This window comes from Diaphorina citri, unplaced genomic scaffold (assembly GCF_000475195.1).
Source record: "Diaphorina citri unplaced genomic scaffold, Diaci psyllid genome assembly version 1.1 scaffold1181, whole genome shotgun sequence".
Lineage (NCBI taxonomy): Eukaryota > Metazoa > Arthropoda > Insecta > Hemiptera > Psyllidae > Diaphorina > Diaphorina citri.
This window is the reverse complement of record NW_007378610.1, coordinates 62,541-81,485: the sequence shown is the minus strand read 5'-3', so window position 1 is coordinate 81,485 and position 18,945 is coordinate 62,541. Positions and strand designations below refer to the sequence as shown.

The following is an 18,945-nucleotide window of genomic DNA, read 5'->3' as shown; positions in this document are numbered from 1 at the left end:
TTTCTCTTTTCCGTCATAATTTCGTAAGTACCTCTTCTCTCTCTCTCTCTCTCTCTCTCTCTCTCTCTCTCTCTCTCTCTCTCTCTCTTAAGACTATATGTATTATATGTAAGCAGAGGTTCCCAATCTGTGGTACGCGGAAGCATTTCTGGTGGTACGCGAAGAGATTTGAAAAACCGATTTTTAAGATTTGTCTCGTAACTGCGAAAGTCAAATCTGGCAACCCTAATAATTGAGAGAGAGAGAAGAAAATCTAAAATCAGTGCACCAAAAAATTGTGACATCATACTACGATTAACACAAAAATTTCGCTTGTGGCACTATATAACTTCTTTATTTAGCCCCAAATCACACAAAATTGGTGATTGGTGGTACGCCAAAAAAAACTTGAGGTGTCAGGTGGTATGCAGTTTGAAAACCCCTAATTTAGACTATTTAGCAGAGAACATAGTTCTAGGCTCTCGTTACCAAGAGGGCTAGAGGAGAGACTGCGGTTCGAACCCGAGCAGTGACACAAAAATGGAGTCTGGCCATTGCCATTGGTCAGATTACATATATTATGTTCGTTTAAAATGTTTTAAATTAATTCCATGAAAAGAATAGATAATAGAAATTATTTCAAGCTAAATACCTATGTAGCTATCATAGGACGGGACGGGAGCTCGTTAGAATACTCGTAGATCCATAACCTTTCGGAATAATTTTCAACGCTTTGGTGTTATCATAAAGATTGAAATGAACATCATGCATAACCCAATTGAACGTCACTCATCATCTAGCCACCTAGGGTTTTAGAGGTGTTTGGTAACATCCTCGTTATAACTAGGAAATCTATATATTAACTAGGTACCGTCCCGTCCCTCCTAGAGCCCCGGGACAAGAGTCCAGATTTAAATTGGACTCTGTCATATCATTGTCTCTGATGGGACCTAGGTTTTAGGAGTTTAACTAGGTACCGTCCCGTCCCTCCTAGAGATAACTAGAAGGGACCCCGCCCCGGGACAAGAGTTCAGATTTAAATTGGACTCTGTCGTATCATTTTCTCTGATGGGACCTAGGTTTTAGGAGTTGAAACTTGATAGGGTTCTGGTTGGTTACCAGGGTTAGGAATATACGTATACCTACAAACCTACATCTAGGTATGTAGTTCATTACCACGTGTACCACGACTCAAAAACACAGAAGAAATTAATGAAAATAAAGAAGAAGAACATCAAGGAAAGGAGAAGAGGAAGAAGAAGAAGACGAAGAAGAAGAAGAAACAGGAGAAGAAGAAAGCCGTCGCTTTCTGACAGTAATAAAATGAGCTGATTACTTCTTCAGAATGTACTCGGCTTCAAAGTGATAAGTCATATTCATCGGATTAATTTCTTATTTTCTTCAATCAAAATTTCTTTAATTTTCATCTTGATTATACTCATGTTATGTTCTTCTATAAATTCTGCACAGTATGTTTCAAGTAAAGTTGGGATCGTGTAGGCTAAATATCTTTCTCCATATAGTGTGTTAGGTCTTGATTTTACAAAGTATGTATTTCTCGTATTATAAGGATTAGGAGCTCTTCTTCTATATTTCTCATCGGTAAAGTGATTCTCCAGCAATATTTGTATCGATAATAATTTAGGTGACAGCAGGTAGGGTATTTCAGACGTAAATATTTTCCAAGAAGAAGAAGAAGAAGAAGAAGCAGGTAGACTTAGAAAACTTATTTTTCTTCTCTCTTTTTTAGTCCGTCCTTCCTTTACGATTACAATAGTAATAAAAAGGTATATAGGACGGACTATTGTATTCGCTTCGGTGTCTGTCAGTCGGTCGGTCTGTCTGTCCCCATAGATTCCATAGAAGGTCGGTGTCTGTCACTCGCTCGCTCGCTCGGTCTGTCTGTCTGTCTGTCTGTCCCCATAGAAGGACTTATCCAAACCTGGTCGACCTATATATCAAATTAAAGGTCTTTTTACCAGGAACACGAAAATGGTGGTGCAAATTTTGTCCAGAAAACCACAAAGCCAGAAAACCAAAAAAACTGGTTTTTGGGGGATTTTTCTTCTAAGGAAAATAATTATCTACCCATACAAGTATCTATCATCAATAAATCAACTTACAGCTTCCACAAGTATTCAGACACACAGATTCACTCGTTAACAGTCGTAACAAAAGTACCAAACCATGGAAATACAAATTAACTCGTAACTTAAACTAGATCACTCGTAACTTTAACAAAATACAAAGGTCACAGACATAAACGCTCATTAGACAATGTAGACTAAGCTTTCATTAACCCTTTCAGGCACATTTCCTTGTAGCCTTTTTACTTTCTATTTTTCTCTCTCTCTCTCTCTCTCTCTCTCTCTCTCTCTCTCTCCGAATAGCTTGCTAATTCTTAGATATTATTCCTAATATTCCTGAGTTCTCCTATCACATCCATACGAACTGGAATTGCTGGGATTTTGATATTGCCTTTCCACATATCTGGTGATTCTGGTGAGTTGTAAGATGTTTAGATTGCGAAGATGTTAGGTAGGTATCTCTCTCAGAACGGCTTATAGGCCTCATCCGCCTACTTTCCTGGTTTTAGGCCGTAATACCGATATAGGCGCTGATTACAAACAGAGAAAATGCTAATAGAACACCACTTTCTATTTCGCACATTTGGATTATTAAAAGCTTACATAGACAATATACAGGGTTCAATGAGAAGTCAAAACAAAGATTAGTCTAATGAAACACATACTGGTAGCCCAGTGACTGGTAGAGATCCAAAAAGACCCCATTCGAGATTCCAATAAACCCGTAAGATCCCAAAATCTATTGAGCGAATTTCCAGTAGATTGCGTGTTCAACATTTTTACCAAATTTCATCAAAATCAGACGAACACTTCGAGGGTTCTGTTATTGTAAATGCAGAATCGTCGAGTTTAATCTTCGTTCTTTCTTCACGTACTTTTGCACCTACTTTACTTACAAGGAAACTTAAAAAGTCCTTTTCAAATTTTGGAATTACAATTTCGTACTCATTGGAGAACCCTGTTATCATAATCCGTACGGTTCAGTTTTATATTGTTCGTTATCTTCCGCAGATATCTGTTTGGGTTATTTGGTTTATCTCATAATAATCTGTCGGATTGCATTCCCATTGTTAGGATAGGTTAGGATTGTGTATTCCAAACATAGCTGCGAGGTTTTTACTTTTTCTTTTATTTGCTCAGATCGACTTGAAAAGTTATTCCAAACATAGCTGCGAGCTTTTTACTTTTTCTTTTATTTGCTCAGATCGACTTGAAAAGTTTACACATCTCGTGAGGATATCTATCTCTTTTGAACTTTTTGCTGAAACAGATACTGAAAGTGTTGTGGTCGTTGTGGAGAACTATAATAGGCATTGTAAAAGGCAACCTTTAACACGAAAGTTATGAGGATATCTATCTCTTTTGAACTTTTTGCTGAAACAGATACTGAAAGTGTTGGAGAACTATAATAGGCATTGTAAAAGGCAACCTTTAACACGAAAGTTATTAGTAAGATAGTAAGGTTTAGGTACTGAAAATGAGACAAGGAAACAGCTTCTCTTTCTCAATTTAACTACCTACAATGGTGTGCGAAATAATCGGGACAGTTTGAATTTCCGTCCCTCTGACACCCTTTTCTCTCTCGGTGTCGGTATTATTTTCCTGTTAATGCATGGATAAGGTATAAGCCAGTTTACGGATACATTGGATCCTGGGTCAGTAGCTAATACCAAGTCCGTTGGGAATTTCACCTATATTCAAGTTTCTGATGTGTGATGTTAGTAGGTTATACATTTATACTCCTTGTCTTACCCATCTAAATCCGTAAACAGCCTCTTCCGTTAACATATTAGCAAAGTTATGGGCTATTATATTCTTTCAAAGTCTTTACGTTTCCACTTGGATTATCATATTAATTACATTTATTTTACGATTATTTCTTCTTTTATTTTCAAATTAGATGCTCATCTACATCCGTAATTACATTAGCTACTGACTTTGGTATCGGATGTGTAATTTTGTATAGCTCCAAGTATTCTTGCATGAATCTCCAGATGTAACCTCCAGATAGCAAGTCATAATATTTCTAATACGCTATTTCAGTTTTCAGCAAAACAGAACGTAAATGCACCGTATGACTGTTATTTGACGAAGGTACTTACTCGCATGTAGATTTCTTGTAATGCGTTTAGATGCACATCTTTCGGAGATAATCAGTTTTTCTGTTGCATTTGTCAGTTCTTGTTGAACTTTTTAACACGTTTTGTTGTTGGGTTTGAAAATGAGTACACCAAATGGTAATAAAATGTGTTGGGTTACTCATATGGGCAGGATTAGCGAAGACTTGGTAGTTGGAAGAGGAAGACTTTAGCGAAAATGTACTGAGAACAATAACAGTAGATTTTAGGTCGTTTACCTCTTTCCTCAATAACATCAGTGTCTGTCAGAATACTATCAGATTTTGTTGTTGGGTTTGAAAATGAGTACACCAAATGGTAATAAAATGTGTTGGGTTACTCATATGGGCAGGATTAGCGAAGACTTGGTTGTTGGAAGAGGAAGACTTTAGCGAAAACGTACTGAGAACAATAACAGTAGATTTTAGGTCATTTACCTCTTTCCTCAATAACATCAGTGTCTGTCAGAATACTATCAGATAATACCTGATGATGTCCTGATCACATAAGATCACTGAAATTAAGCAACGTTAGGCGTGGCTGGTATCCGGATAGGTGACAATCTGGGTAATCGCGTACTGCCTACTGCTGGCTTTTCTTGGACCCACTCAGGCTTGTTGATTTTAATATGAGGAGGCGGTTGGCCTGTTGTCGAATGGAGGGAAAAATCCCAATCAGTTATACCTGTTATACGGTAACCTTAGTAGTTAATCTGTTATGTATCATGATTCTTATAACCGGTCTAAAGTTACAAAGTCAAAATATTAGTAACCAACAGCGTGTGATTTACCTTTTGTCTGGCGTTGCCGGGGCAACCATTTGTTTATCAAAATAGGTACCTACATACATAGTTCCATTTGTGAAGTGACTGATTTGATTTTCCTAAACAGATGAATCTGCTCGTCTAGTGTCTAGTTATGTAGTTGTTACTATTCGATTTCCGCTCAGGGGGGACTTTATCCTAAACAGATAAGCTCCAATCTTGTCCTCCTTCTCTCATTGATAACTTCGATTTCGGGACGACAAGACCTTCGTCCTTACAATTTCCTCTATCAAACCTTTTTCAGAAGAAGAAGAAGAAGAAGAAGAAGGAGAAGAAGAAGAAGAAGAAGAAGAAGAAGAAGGAGGTGAAGAAGAAGAAGAAGAAGAAGGAGAAGAACAAGAAGGAGGAGAAGAAGAAGAAGAAGAAGAAGAAGAAGAAGAAGAAAAAAAAGACATAGATGACGGATTGAAAATGAAAGGACTTGAAATCTAAAGAACCAACAAGATCCGTATAGGTATCATTTATGCAATATTTATGCTAATTCAAACTCCCACACATTCTGACCAATGACAGTTTAGCACGGGATACCTAGGTAGGTACCATAGGTACTTCTAGCTTAGAGAGTACTTACCATAGTGATTCCGTTATTACCTTATTACATAGTCTGATTGTGAAACAGTGATTTGAAAATAAACCAATATTGATCCCAGTGATCTACATAATAGTTAGGTATTACTTGCTGTTTTATCATAATGCACAAAGCTTTAGTCTTTTTTTGTGGCCATAAGCGGCAGCTATATGTAAAACAAGAAGTAACACCAAAAACATCATGAATTATCTGTGTTGAATCAATTCTCAATTTTCACTGATCTTTTACACGTGTACTGTGATTGCTACTCGATTAAAGTAGCTACTCAATCGTCCTCACGAGGCTGCGTGTACACCGAACTCCAAACACAGAGAAGAAGAGAATCTTCGACCCCACCAGGAAGCGAACACGGGGCCTAAGGCAAGGCGTGCAAGCCTAGTGTGATACCCACTCGGCCACGGAGGTTGCTTCTTTATGATTATCAACCAAGAAAAGCAACTTTGTAAAAATAAAAACAACTTTGTCTGAACAAAAGCAACTTTGTCCAAACAAAAGCAACTTTGTCCAAACAAAAGCAACTTTGTCCAAACAAAAGCAACTTTGTCCAAACAAAAGCAACTTTGTCCAAACAAAAGCAACTTTGTCCAAACAAAAGCAACTTTGTCCAAACAAAAGCAACTTTGTCCAAACAAAAGCAACTTTGTCCAAACAAAAGCAACTTTGTCCAAACAAAAGCAACTTTGTCCAAACAAAAGCAACTTTGTCCAAACAAAAGCAACTTTGTCCAAACAAGAGCACTCCCTGTACAATCTGAATTTGAGGAATCACACAGTTGGAAATTTTTTTTTTTTTCGAGGAAGAAGAAGAAGAAAAAGAATATTCTTGATCTTAGTTGGATCTCTACCTAATTCATTCCATCTCGGATCTCGGCCTAAAACTGTCCAGAGTAAAACTTAAAATTTCCAAACACAAGTGGATTACTAATGGAGCTCATCTGTTATCCAAGCACACAATGTTAGACTCAAGTTCAAGATTATAGATGGAAATATTTCCTTATAGTAATTAAGACATTTAAGAATATTGGTCCGGTGGTTAGAAGATATTTAGATAGGATATGGGTACCTATTATGATGTGATATATCTGTATTGTAACTTCAGATCTTAGCTCACTGTATTTATTATGGTATAATGTAGTTATGCCGTCGAATGCACCAGGGCAAGGACAGGTATATCCTGTCAATTGATAAGATCAATTTGTACCTTAATTAAAATAAACTGCATGTAATCAATAATGTATTTTGATAATCCTCTACGGATATGTTGCGAGCAAAGACCGAGTTGATTTCGTATGTCCATCTCAATTTCTTGGATTCATTTCATTCAATAGTAGAAAGCCTAGTTGACTATTGGGACATTCCATTCCTTAATATTTCAGATAAGATCCAATTTTCAATGAAATAAGATCCAATTTTCAAGGTATCTACTACCTCTTAGCACTCGTAATCAACAAGCTCGAGAATTATTCAAACGCTCACCCATCCCATCCATATTTTACACTATGCTCGACGTTGCTTAAATCCAATTATATACCATGGTCGCGTGGTCCATAGAACTTTGCATTTAACAGGAGCGGATTTCGTTCTTTGTGCGCCTCATAGATGGGTTTTTATATGCAGTTACTATTACTAATCTGAATTCACTTTAACCCATGTTGATTAAAAAAACAAGAGTTAAAAGTATCTACCTGCAGGACCTGCTAGGGGGGCTGTCACTTGGGCCTCAAATGGGTTAACTGTTATGTATCATGATTCTTATAACCGGTCTAAAGTTATAAAGTCAAAATATTAGTAACCAACAGCGTGTGATTTACCTTTTGTCTGACGTTGCCGGGGCAACCATTTGTTTATCAAAAATAGATCTATACATAGTTCCATTTGTGAGCTTAGTTGGTAGTGCGTCTGCCTTGTAAGCGCTAGGCCGCGGGTTCGATTTTAAAGTTATAAAGTCAAAATATTAGTAACCAACAGCGTGTGATTTACCTTTTGTCTGACGTTGCCGGGGCAACCATTTGTTTATCAAAATAGGTACCTACATACATAGTTCCATTTGTGAACTGACTGATTTGATTTTCCTAAACAGATGAATCTGCTCGTCTACTGTCTAGTTATGTAGTTGTTAATATTCGATTTCCGCTCAGGGGAACTTTAACGATAAGACCATAGCAGTTACAGTTCCCTCTGTCAAAACCTCTTAAAAAAAAAAAAAAAATCCATTTGTGAACTGACTGAATTGATTTTCCTAAACAGATGAATCTGCTCGTCTAGTGTCTAGTTATGTAGTTGTTACTATTTGATTTCCGCTCAGGGGGACTTTATCCTAAACAGACAAGCTTCAATCTTGTCCTCCACTCCTCCTTCTCTCATTGATAACTTCGATTTCGGGACGATAAGACCTTCGTCCTTACAATTTCCTCTATCAAACCTTTATCAGAAGGAGAAGAAGAAGAAGAGAAAGAAAATAAATAATAAATAAATAAATGTCTTTTCTTTGTGTTACTATATCACAACTTTGGTGCTCACTGCAGCATTGTAGGATTTTTCCAAATACATATATCGCAATAATCCAGCTCCCAATTACCTACCATGCTGGCACCGGTCGCTATGCGCATTTATATTACATAGCTACTCATTTTCCTCACGAGGCTGAGTGGGCCCCGTAACGGCCAGTCACGGAATCAATCATTTGCATGATACAAATTTCTTGACCCCGCCGGGAATCGAACCCGGGTCTCCCGCGTGCAAGGCGAGCGCAGTGACCACTACGCCATGGGAGCTATCGTCCCGAAATCGATAACTTCGATTTCGGGACGATAAGACCTTCGTCCAAGAGAAAGAAAAAGACAAAGACATAGATGACGGATTGAAAACGAAAGGACTTAAAATCTAAAGAACCAACAAGATCCGTATAGGTATCATTTATGCAATATTTATGCTAATTCAAACTCCCACACATTCTGACCAATGACAGTTTAGCACGGGATACCTAGGTAGGTACTTAACTTAGAGAGTCCTTTCCGTTATTACATAGTCTGATTGTGAAACAGTGATTTGTAAATAAACCAATATTGATCCCAGTGATCTACATAATAGTTACCTAGGTATTACTTGCTAGTTTATTGTTATAATGCACAAAGCTTTAGTAGATTTTTTCTGTAGCCATAAGCGGCAGCTGTATGTAGGTATAACAAGAAGTAACACCAAAAATAATCATTCATTATAATCTGTGGTGTACCAAAAATAATCTGTGGTGAAGCAGAGGCTTTTAATCAAATCCCAATTTTCACTGATCTTTTACACGTGTACTGTGATTGCTACTCGATTAAAGTAGCTACTCAATCGTCCTCACGAGTCACGAGGCTGCGTGTACACCGAACTCCAAACACAAAGAAGAAGAATCTTCGACCCCACCAGGAAGCGAACACGGGGCCTAAGGCGTGCAAGCCTAGTGTGATACCCACTCGGCCACGGAGGTTGCTTCTTTATGATTATCAACCAAGAAAAGCAACTTTGTCCAAACAAAAGCAACTTTGTTTAAACAAAAGCAACTTTGTCCAAACAAAAGAAACTTTGTCCAAACAAGAGCACTCCCTGTACAATCTGAATTTGAGGAATCACACAGTTGGAAATGTAAAACACTACTTTTATCTTTACGAGGGTTGTACTCGTAAGTAATTTAAAACATATTAATCCTCAATCCTCATACAACTTCCACTTAAATTCTAATATTCCTTGAAGTACAAATGGACTTATGAGGTGTAAACCTTTCCTCATAATATGTAATTAGGGCCTAAGGCGTGCAAGCCTAGTGTGATACCCACTCGGCCACGGAGGTTGCTTCTTTATGATTATCAACCAAGAAAAGCAACTTTGTAAAAATAGAAACAACTTTGTCCAAACAAAAGCAACTTTGTCCAAACAAAAGCAACTTTGTCCAAACAAGGGCACTCCCTGTACAATCTGAATTTGAGGAATCACACAGTTGGAAATGTAAAACACTACTTTTATCTTTACGAGGGTTGTAAGTAATTTAAAACATATTAATCCTCATACAACTTCAACTTAAATTCTAATATTCCTTGAAGTACAAATGTACTTATGAGGTGTAAACCTTTCCTCATATGTAATAAAATACAATAATATCTACAATATCTGTTACAACATGAAAAAATAAAAATAAAATAAAACAAAACAAATCAACAAGGAGAAAAGGAAATCATACCTATGTTTGTAAAAAACAAAAGTGATGGTTTGTGTCCATGTTTGGGTGATATTAAATACAAATCATATTCTGTGGTTTACACTGCATTATTCCTGCGAGAGGACAATATTTTAGTCAAATCACGTCCACAATAGATGCAAACAGATAACGAGATGTGTGTTTCTGTGCCAATGAGCTTCATTGCACACCTATTAATCAATTAATTTCAGATAAGATCCTTTGCTTTCGTTTCCGTGTCCAAATTCACTGATTTTTGTGAGCTTGGAATTTCTCAAATGTTTGAATCCGGTGATTGAAAGATTGGGAAGTTGATATGTAATGTATGGAATTCTGCATCTAAACTGACGTCTGGGTCTTGCTTGATATCCCAGGGGGATTTAAAGGTTTTGTATAACAGGAAATGTTTGTCAATCAAAACTTAGATCTTTGAATCACACTTTTACTTCGGCTCTGTGTTGATTGACATCTATTTGTTCCGATTTATGCTGCTATTGCTAAGCTCAGTTAAAGACACCTTGTTGTTTTGCTAGAATTTAAACGGGCACGATAACACCACAGTTGTTATCCTCATTGAGACATAAAACCGCTGAAGATCCCGCGACAGTAGCACATTGAATACACTACTTCCCTACGGATCACTGAAATTAAGTAATCTTTTTTTTTTTTTTTTTTTTTTTTTTTTTTTTTTTTTGGGGTCTTTTAGGTCAGTAGGAACTCCAAGAAGCCATTCGCTAATATGAAAACTCATTTTTGTAACGGTTTAACGGTACCTACCTATTTAAAAGTTATTTTTTCCAAGAGGTTTGATAGAGGGAACAGGAACTGTTGAGGTCTTATCGTCCCGAAATCGAGGAGAGAAACGAGCCAGGATAGGAGAGAGGCATCCGTTCCAAGAAGGAACCTAATCTGTTTATGCTCTGACTGTCTGACAGACATAGGTCCGTCAGTCCGTCGAATGTGTGTGCGGCGAAAAAAGCTTCCGATTACATCTCTCTCAGACGGTCTGAAGACTAAACACACACACGTGTCACACTGGCCGTCTAGGTTTGTCAGACAGTCTGAGGGTGAGCGGCCGGTACAACATTTACTAGCAGATACAAACTCCAGCACAGGTAAGAATATATTGTTTGGTTACAGTTCGATATCATTATCTGACAAAGCGATACATTGGAGAATACAGTTCCAGCACACGTAAGAATATATTGTTTGGTTACAGTTCGATATCTGACAAAGCGATACATTGGAGAATACAGTTCCAGCACAGGTAAGAATATATTGTTTGGTTACAGTTCGATATCATTATCTGACAAAGCGATACATTGGAGAATACAGTTCCAGCACAGGTAAGAATATATTGTTTGGTTACAGTTCGATATCTGACAAAGCGATATATTGGAGAATACAGTTCCTGCACAGGTAAGAATATTGTTTGAATTGAATTGAATTTGTAATTTGTTAGAGTTAGACGACTTAGAACCTAATGCCTTCGATTTTTTTTTTTTTCGAGGAAGAAGAAGAAGAAAAAGAATATTCTTGATCTTAGTTGGATCTCTACCTAATTCATTCCATCTCGGCCCAAAATTAGTAAATGACAAAAACATCTGGTGCCTAAAAGTATATATTATCAGCAAAATTGTAAAATCGAGTCACAAATGAATAAAAGTATTAATAAAGTATTAACATCAAAATTTAACAAAAAAACAAAAGTAGTTTCCATGAGAGCCAATGCAGCAAGCAAATAAAGGGGCACCTAAAAAAAATCAATCGAAAATACTACATACAAAGTATAAATCGCAATGGGTAGTCAGCAAATTCTGCAAGAAACAAATCATAGGGTAATAGAAAGACCGTAGGATAGGTCAGGACACCGAAGGTGGACAAAGAGTCTTACGCGTGTCAATCAGCGGCCGGGGATAAAACTGCTGACGAATAATCTGGCTGTAAATGTAGTATAATGTATGAGAACGCATAGATTATCATTAGACTGCTGGGCATATGACATATGATACTCAGTAGCGAATTCTGCCAATACCTGTAGACGAGACAGCACCTTCTAGAAATAACATAAGTTAATAATGAATAAGACAAGAAACTGCAAAAAAATAAGTAACAATAAATGCTGATTAGTAATAAAGAACTATGAGCTAGGACTAAGAAATCGTGGGAAAGAGGCTAGGAACTTAATAAAATCTACGTCGAAATTTAAATGGCATAATATAGTAATGATCATAATAATCCTGATTCCTAAAAGAGCCTTTGTGCTGATTGAAAGGGTCGATCCGACCAATAGGGAATTTAGGGGAATAACAGTCCTGCTTGTAATTTCTTGACGTGCTGACTTTCGGGAAATACGAAATAGGAGAATAATAGGGAATTTAGGGGAATAACAGTCCTGCTTGTAATTTCTTGACGTGCTGACTTTCGGGAAATACGAAATAGGAGAATGGTGGGACCGATGTTTCGGAAGGAAGCATTTCTTAATAGAATAATCACAACGTCTATGTTTGTATCTGAATGGTGAAGAATATTTGGACTTCTCAAACGATACGCTCTTGGATGGGTGGTCTACTTTGGCTCTAGGAAAATCCTGATGCACTTTTGAAGTAATACACCCAACATGGTGTTTAGTAATTTGACGTTTTCTAGAAAGCGGGTTCTTTTGACCTTTGCTTTGGACATGGGGTTTGGGTGATATTAAATACAAATCATATTCTGTGGTTTACACTGCATTATTCCTGCGAGAGGACAATATTTTAGTCAAATCACGTCCGCAAAAGATGCAAACAGATAACGAGATGTGTGTTTCTGTGCCAATGAGCTTTATTGCACACCTATTAATCAATTAATTTCAGATAAGATCCTTTGCTTTCGTTTCCGTGTCCAAATTCACTGATTTTGTGAGCTTGGAATTTCTCAAACGTTTGAATCCGGTGATTGAAAGATTGGGAAGTTGATATGTATGGAATTCTGCATCTAAACTGATGTCTGGGTCTTGCTTGATATCCCAGATTTGTGAGCTTGGAATTTCTCAAACGTTTGAATCCGGTGATTGAAAGATTGGGAAGTTGATATGTATGGAATTCTGCATCTAAACTGACGTCTGGGTCTTGCTTGATATCCCAGGGGGATTTGAAGGTTTTGTATAACAGGAAATGTTTGTCAATCAAAAATTAGATCTTTGAATCACACTTTTACTTCGGCTCCGTATTGATTGACATCTATTTGTTCCGATTTATGCTGCTATTGCTAAGCTCAATTGCAGTTAAAGACACCTTGTTGTTTTGCTAGGATTTAAACGGGCACGTTAACACCACAGCTGTTATCCTCATTGAGACATAAAATCGCTGAAGATCCCGCGACAGTAGCACATTGAATACACTACTTCCCTACGGATCACTGAAATTAAGTAATCTTGAGTGTTGTTGCTATCTGGAGATCATCCGGAGACTGAAAAAAGCCCATCACATAGGTATTTGTCCATGTCCAAGCAGCAATAAATAAGTACCTATCTATCTACCTACTTACAGACTCAAGGTAGAAACACACTACCATCATGTCAATTGAACGTGACGTAACATGATGGTAGTTTGGCTGCCCTGAACGAAATTACCTACAATATTATGGGAAGGACATTCCATTCCTTAATATTTCAGATAAGATCCAATTTTCAATGAAATAAGATCCAATTTTCAAGGTATCTACTACCTCTTAGCACTCGTAATCAACAAGCTCGAGAATTATTCAAACGCTCACCCATCCCATCCATATTTTACACTTTGCTCGACGTTGCTTAAATCCAATTATATACCAATTGGAACATTCCATTCCTTAATATTTCAGATAAGAGATAAGATCCAATTTTCAATGAAATAGGTATCCTCCTAGCACTCGTAATTAACAAGCTCGAGAATTATTCAAACGCTCACCCATCCCATCCATATTTTACACGTTGATCGACGTTGCTTAAATCCAATTATATACCGTGGTCGCGTGGTCCATAGAATTTTGCATTTAACAGGAGAGGATTCCGTTCTTTGTGCGCCTCATAGATGGGTTTTTATATGCAGTTACTAATCTGAATTCACTTTAACCCATGTTGATTAAAAAAACAAGAGTTAAAAGTATCTACCTACAGGACCTGCTAGGGGGGCTGTCACTTGGGCCTCAAATGGGTTAACTGTTACATATGTATCATGATTCTTATAACCGGTCTAAAGTTACAAAGTCAAAATATTAGTAACCAACAGCGTGTGATTTACCTTTTGTCTGACGTTGCCGAGACAACCATTTGTTTATCAAAATAGGTACCTACCTACATATGTACATAGTTCCATTTGTGAACTGACTGAATTGATGAATCTGCTCGTCTACTGTCTAGTTATGTAGTTGTTACTATTCGATTTCCGCTCAGGGGGACTTTATCCTAAACAGATAAGCTCCAATCTTGTCCTCCTTCTCTCATTGATAACTTCGATTTCGGGACGATAAGACCTTCCTCCTTACAATTTCCTCTATCAAACCTTTTTCAGAAGAAGAAGAAGAGAAAGAAAAAGACAAAGAGAAAAAGACAAAGACATAGATGACGGATTGAAAACGAAAGAAATAACCAACTAGATCCGTCTATTCCGTATAGGTACCATTTATGCAATATTTATGCTAATTCAAACTCCCACACATTCTGACCAATGACAGTTCAGCACGGGATACCTAGGTAGGTACCATAGGACCATAGGTACTTCTAGCTTAGAGTCCTTACCAACTTACCATAGTGATTCCGTTATTACATAGTCTGATTGTGAAACAGTGATTTGTAAATAAACCAATATTAATCTCAGTGATCTACATAATAGAGGTATTACTTGCAGTTTTATCATAATGCACAAAGCTTTAGTCTTTTTTTGTGGCCACAAGCGGCAGCTATATGTAAAACAAGAAGTAGGTAACACCAAAAATAATCATGAATTATCTGTGGTGAAGCAGAGGCTTTTAATTAAATCCCAATTTTCACTGATTTTTTACACGTGTACTGTGATTGCTACTCGATTAAAGTAGCTACTCAATCGTCCTCACGACTACTCACGAGGCTGCGTGTACACAAGCTTAATGTAAGCCAAGTCTTGTAAACACATTTCATTTTGGTGTCGTTCTCCTTTGCTTTTTTCTTCAGTTCCCACGAAAAACTCCTTTGGTCCTTTGACGCTTTGACAGCCAATTCTTATAAAATGTTTTGCCTTAAATAGGTACAAAGATATTGCAATAAGATAAATGAAAGCTTAATGTAAGCCAAGTCTTGTAAACACATTTCATTTTGGTGTCGTTCTCCTTTGCTTTTTTCTTCAGTTCCCACGAAAAACTCCCTTCGTCCTTTGACGCTTTGACAGTCAATTCTTATAAAATGTTTTGCCTTCAATAGGTACAAAGATATTGCAATAAGATAAATGGTGATAACCTGAGTTCAGTTAGGCAACCTTTGCCCTTTTCAGAAAGTCCCGAAACAATGGGACACCAAAAGGGTCAAATTTCAGGGAAGTCATTTTTCTCCATGACTGTATTCTTCTCTTCCATAGGAGTTAATGTATACAAAATGCTAAAAAAAATATTGACTGGGCTTTTACTCTTGGACCCTCCTTTCAGCAGCAAAAGCTAACCGCATGACTGGATCTCTTGGCAAAATCAGACAAGCTATTTTCCAGAGTCAGCATAAACTCCCCATTTTTTCTCAAGCTCCTTTTAAGCGAGGATTCGAGGAATGAAGATTTACTTGGTCGCTATGCGCATTTATATGTCATAGCTACTCATTTTCCTCACGAGGCTGAGTGGGCCCCGCAACAGCCAGTCACGGAATCAATCAACTTTGCAGATACAAATTTCTTGACCCCGCCGGGAATCGAACCCGGGTCTCCCGCGTGCAAGGCGAGTGCAGTGACCACTACGCCAATTCTTGACCCCGCCGGGAATCGAACCCGGGTCTCCCGCGTGCAAGGCGAGCGCAGTGACCACTACGCCATGGGAGCTGCCTTTCTGATTATTTTTCCTATTAGATTACTACTAAGATGACTATCTTATGTGCCGATGGATGGGGGTGTGGTTTAATGACTTCATTATCTATAATAACGTCTTGAGGGGGTGAACGGTTAGGGTTGCTTGAAATAGATACTGAGCTTTTTCCATGTAGACAATGCAGAGTTGTAGAATAATTCAACCTCTCATTTTGCCAACTTTGTATCGGAAAAGTTCACATATTCTGAGTTTACTTACTACTAGAGAACCGTAAGAGACAATGTCAATGGCTAATTGCCTACAGTAAATATCTAAGTAAATAGATCTTTTCCGGTATGATATTGATCCAGAACAGAAAGAAAGGGAATTTAGCTTAAAAGGTTTTCCAAGGTTTAATAGTGACACTTTTATTTTACTTTTCTGTTTCAGCGGTTACAGTTCGATATCTGACAAAGCGATACATTGGAGAATACAGTTCCAGCACAGGTAAGAATATTGTTTGAATTGAATTGAATTTGTAATTTGTTAGAGTTAGACGACTTAGAACCTATTAATGCCTTCGATTTTTTTTTTTTTCGAAGAAGAAGAAGAAGAAGAAGAAAAAGAATATTCTTGACGGATCTTAGTTGGATCTCTACCTAATTCATTCCATCTCGGCCTAAAACTGTCCAGAGTAAAACTTAAAATTTCCAAACGCAAGTGGATTACTAATGGACCTCATCTGTTATCCAAGCACACAACGTTAGACTCAAGTTCAAGATTATATAGATGGAAATATTTCCTTATAGTAATTAAGACATTTAAGAATATTGGTCCAGTGGTTAGAAGATATTTAGATAGGATATGTGATATATCTGTTCTCCACTGATATTATTCAATCAACTGTTTCCTGATAGTTGCACTTTTCAATACCTATCAGTATTAGTTTGGTCATCAATCCATATACTTTCCACGCTTTCCGTTCCTCAATTTCAGCTTGCTCCATTTCGGCCATTCTTATGTCAGTTAACCGTACCGGTGACTTCGTCATATAATGTCACCCAGGTAGGTAGCTCGGTTCTATTGTGTTTCGTAACAGGGTTGCAACTTCCAGTGCCATGTCAGGTCCTGTCTTCCTTCTCTCTTCGATTTCGGGACGATAAGACCATAGCAGTTACAGTTCCCTCTGTCAAACCTCTTTTAAAAAAAAAAAATCAATATCAGTATCAGTTTGATCACCGATCCATATATTTTTCACGCTTTCTGTTCCTCAATTTCAGCTTGTTCTATTTCGGCCATCCAAAGACATCAGTTAACTGTACCTTCGACTTGGTCATAAAATGTCACCCAGGTAGGTAGCTCGGTTCTATTGTGTTTCGTAACAGGGTTGCAACTTCCAGTGCCATGTTAGAGGCATATTATCATAAACCATCTCTAAGGTCTAGCGATCTCATATCGGCTGTTGATTGAACACCACAGGGGTCCCATGATATGAACTGGCGGTGTTTAGCTGAAATTGATCAACTGGGGGTCAATGTGTGTCAACCGGTGGTGACAGATTAAATAATCAGTAATCAACTTAAGTAATCAGACCTCCCTAAAGATCTATGTTATGTAGGGATGTAGAGTAAACTATACCCCATCGGCTGTTGATTGAACACCACAGGGGTCCCATGATATGAACTGGCGGTGTTTAGCTGAAATTAATCAACTGGGGGTCAATGTGTGTTAACCGGTGGTGACAGATTAAATAATCAGTAATCAACTTAAGTAATCAGACCTCCCTAAAGATCTATGTTATGTAGAGATGTAGGATAAACATTTATTTGGTTTTGAAATGACTGACTCCACTCGCTTACGAATTATTTGGTGACGTCGTGAGTGCCTGATTTTTTTGCACAAATTAATAGAACGAATCTAAATTGAAGAAATCGACTATACCCCATTCATTTGTGGTTTTGCAATTTCTGGCCTAATTCGTGTTACCTGATTTAAAACAGTTGGACTAGATCGAAGAGTGCTATTTTATATCAAAAATCAAAAGTTACTTCAGCCAGCCTAGTTAGCTTGGTTGGTAGCGCGTCTGCCTTGTCAGCGCTAGGACGTGGGTTCGATTTCCGGCCAGGGCGGATTTTCTCCTGAACGGATAATGGTCGATCTCGGAATGGCTGGCTTTCCTATTGTCTTCCTTCTCTCTTCGAATTCGGGACGATAAGACCTTAGCAGTTACAGTTCCCTCTGTCAAACCTCTTCTTTTTTTTTTTCTTCAAGTCAATTTGCCACCATTTTTTTGGTGAGGTCGCTGGGAGTGCCTTAATTTTTTTGAACAAATGGAACGAATCTAAATGGAAATCTTCTTCTTCTTCTTCTTTGATACACAAGAGTACCTCTAACAAGAGGAATGGTAAGTAATAGGTGTTTTCGTTTAGGAAGTTAGAGCACACATTATTCCATGCTAGTTCTTCGACTTAATGGGCTTCTCTCAGAACGGAACACATAAATAATCTAGTAATGTACTTGTGAGGATGCCTTGCTCAGTACAACACATTAGAAGCAACCCAAGTACTCTTCTACATAAGCCAGACCACACCGGGACCACCTCTAGACTTAAATGGGCTTCTCTCAGAACGGAACACATAAATAATCTAGTAATGTACTTGTGAGGATGCCTTGCTCAGTACAACACATTAGAAGCAAACCAAGTACTCTTCTACATAAGCCAGACCACACCGGGACCACCTCTAGACCTATTTCGTTCACTTTCTTATGACTTTTGGCGAGACCGTCTACAGTTTGAAATGCCACTGCATTCACAGTGGTAAAGGTAGAAACACACTGCCCTCACGTCACGTGAGCTCATGCGGGAAGTTAGAAAGATGTGGTTCAAAGCTCTCCCAAAACATATTAGGAGTAGGTGGTTTCGTTCACGATGGCTGCACTGTCTTCACGTCACGTGGGCTCACGTGGCATATCATGAGAGAACTTTGAACCACATCTTTCTGGCTCCCCATAAACTGGGTAGTGTGTTTCTACCTTAAGTTTCGTGTGACTTTTGAACTTTTCCCATTGGATTCCTCTATGCCTTTCTGATTATTTTTCCTATTAGATTGCTACTAGATGACTATCTTATGTGCCGATGGATGGGGGTGTGGT

The 18,945-nt window shown here is 37.9% G+C and overlaps 1 protein-coding gene across 1 annotated transcript in view; it reads left to right on the top strand.

Moving 5' to 3' along the window:
* LOC103514611 (glucosamine-6-phosphate isomerase-like) overlaps nucleotides 1-13,657 on the top strand; it is a 26,192-nt gene extending 12,535 nt beyond the window's left edge. The window contains exon 7 of the mRNA XM_026827536.1: nucleotides 13,654-13,657. Coding sequence (XP_026683337.1) covers nucleotides 13,654-13,657 — 4 coding nt within the window. The remainder of the gene's footprint in view (nucleotides 1-13,653) is intronic.
* The last annotated feature ends 5,288 nt before the right edge of the window (nucleotides 13,658-18,945 follow it).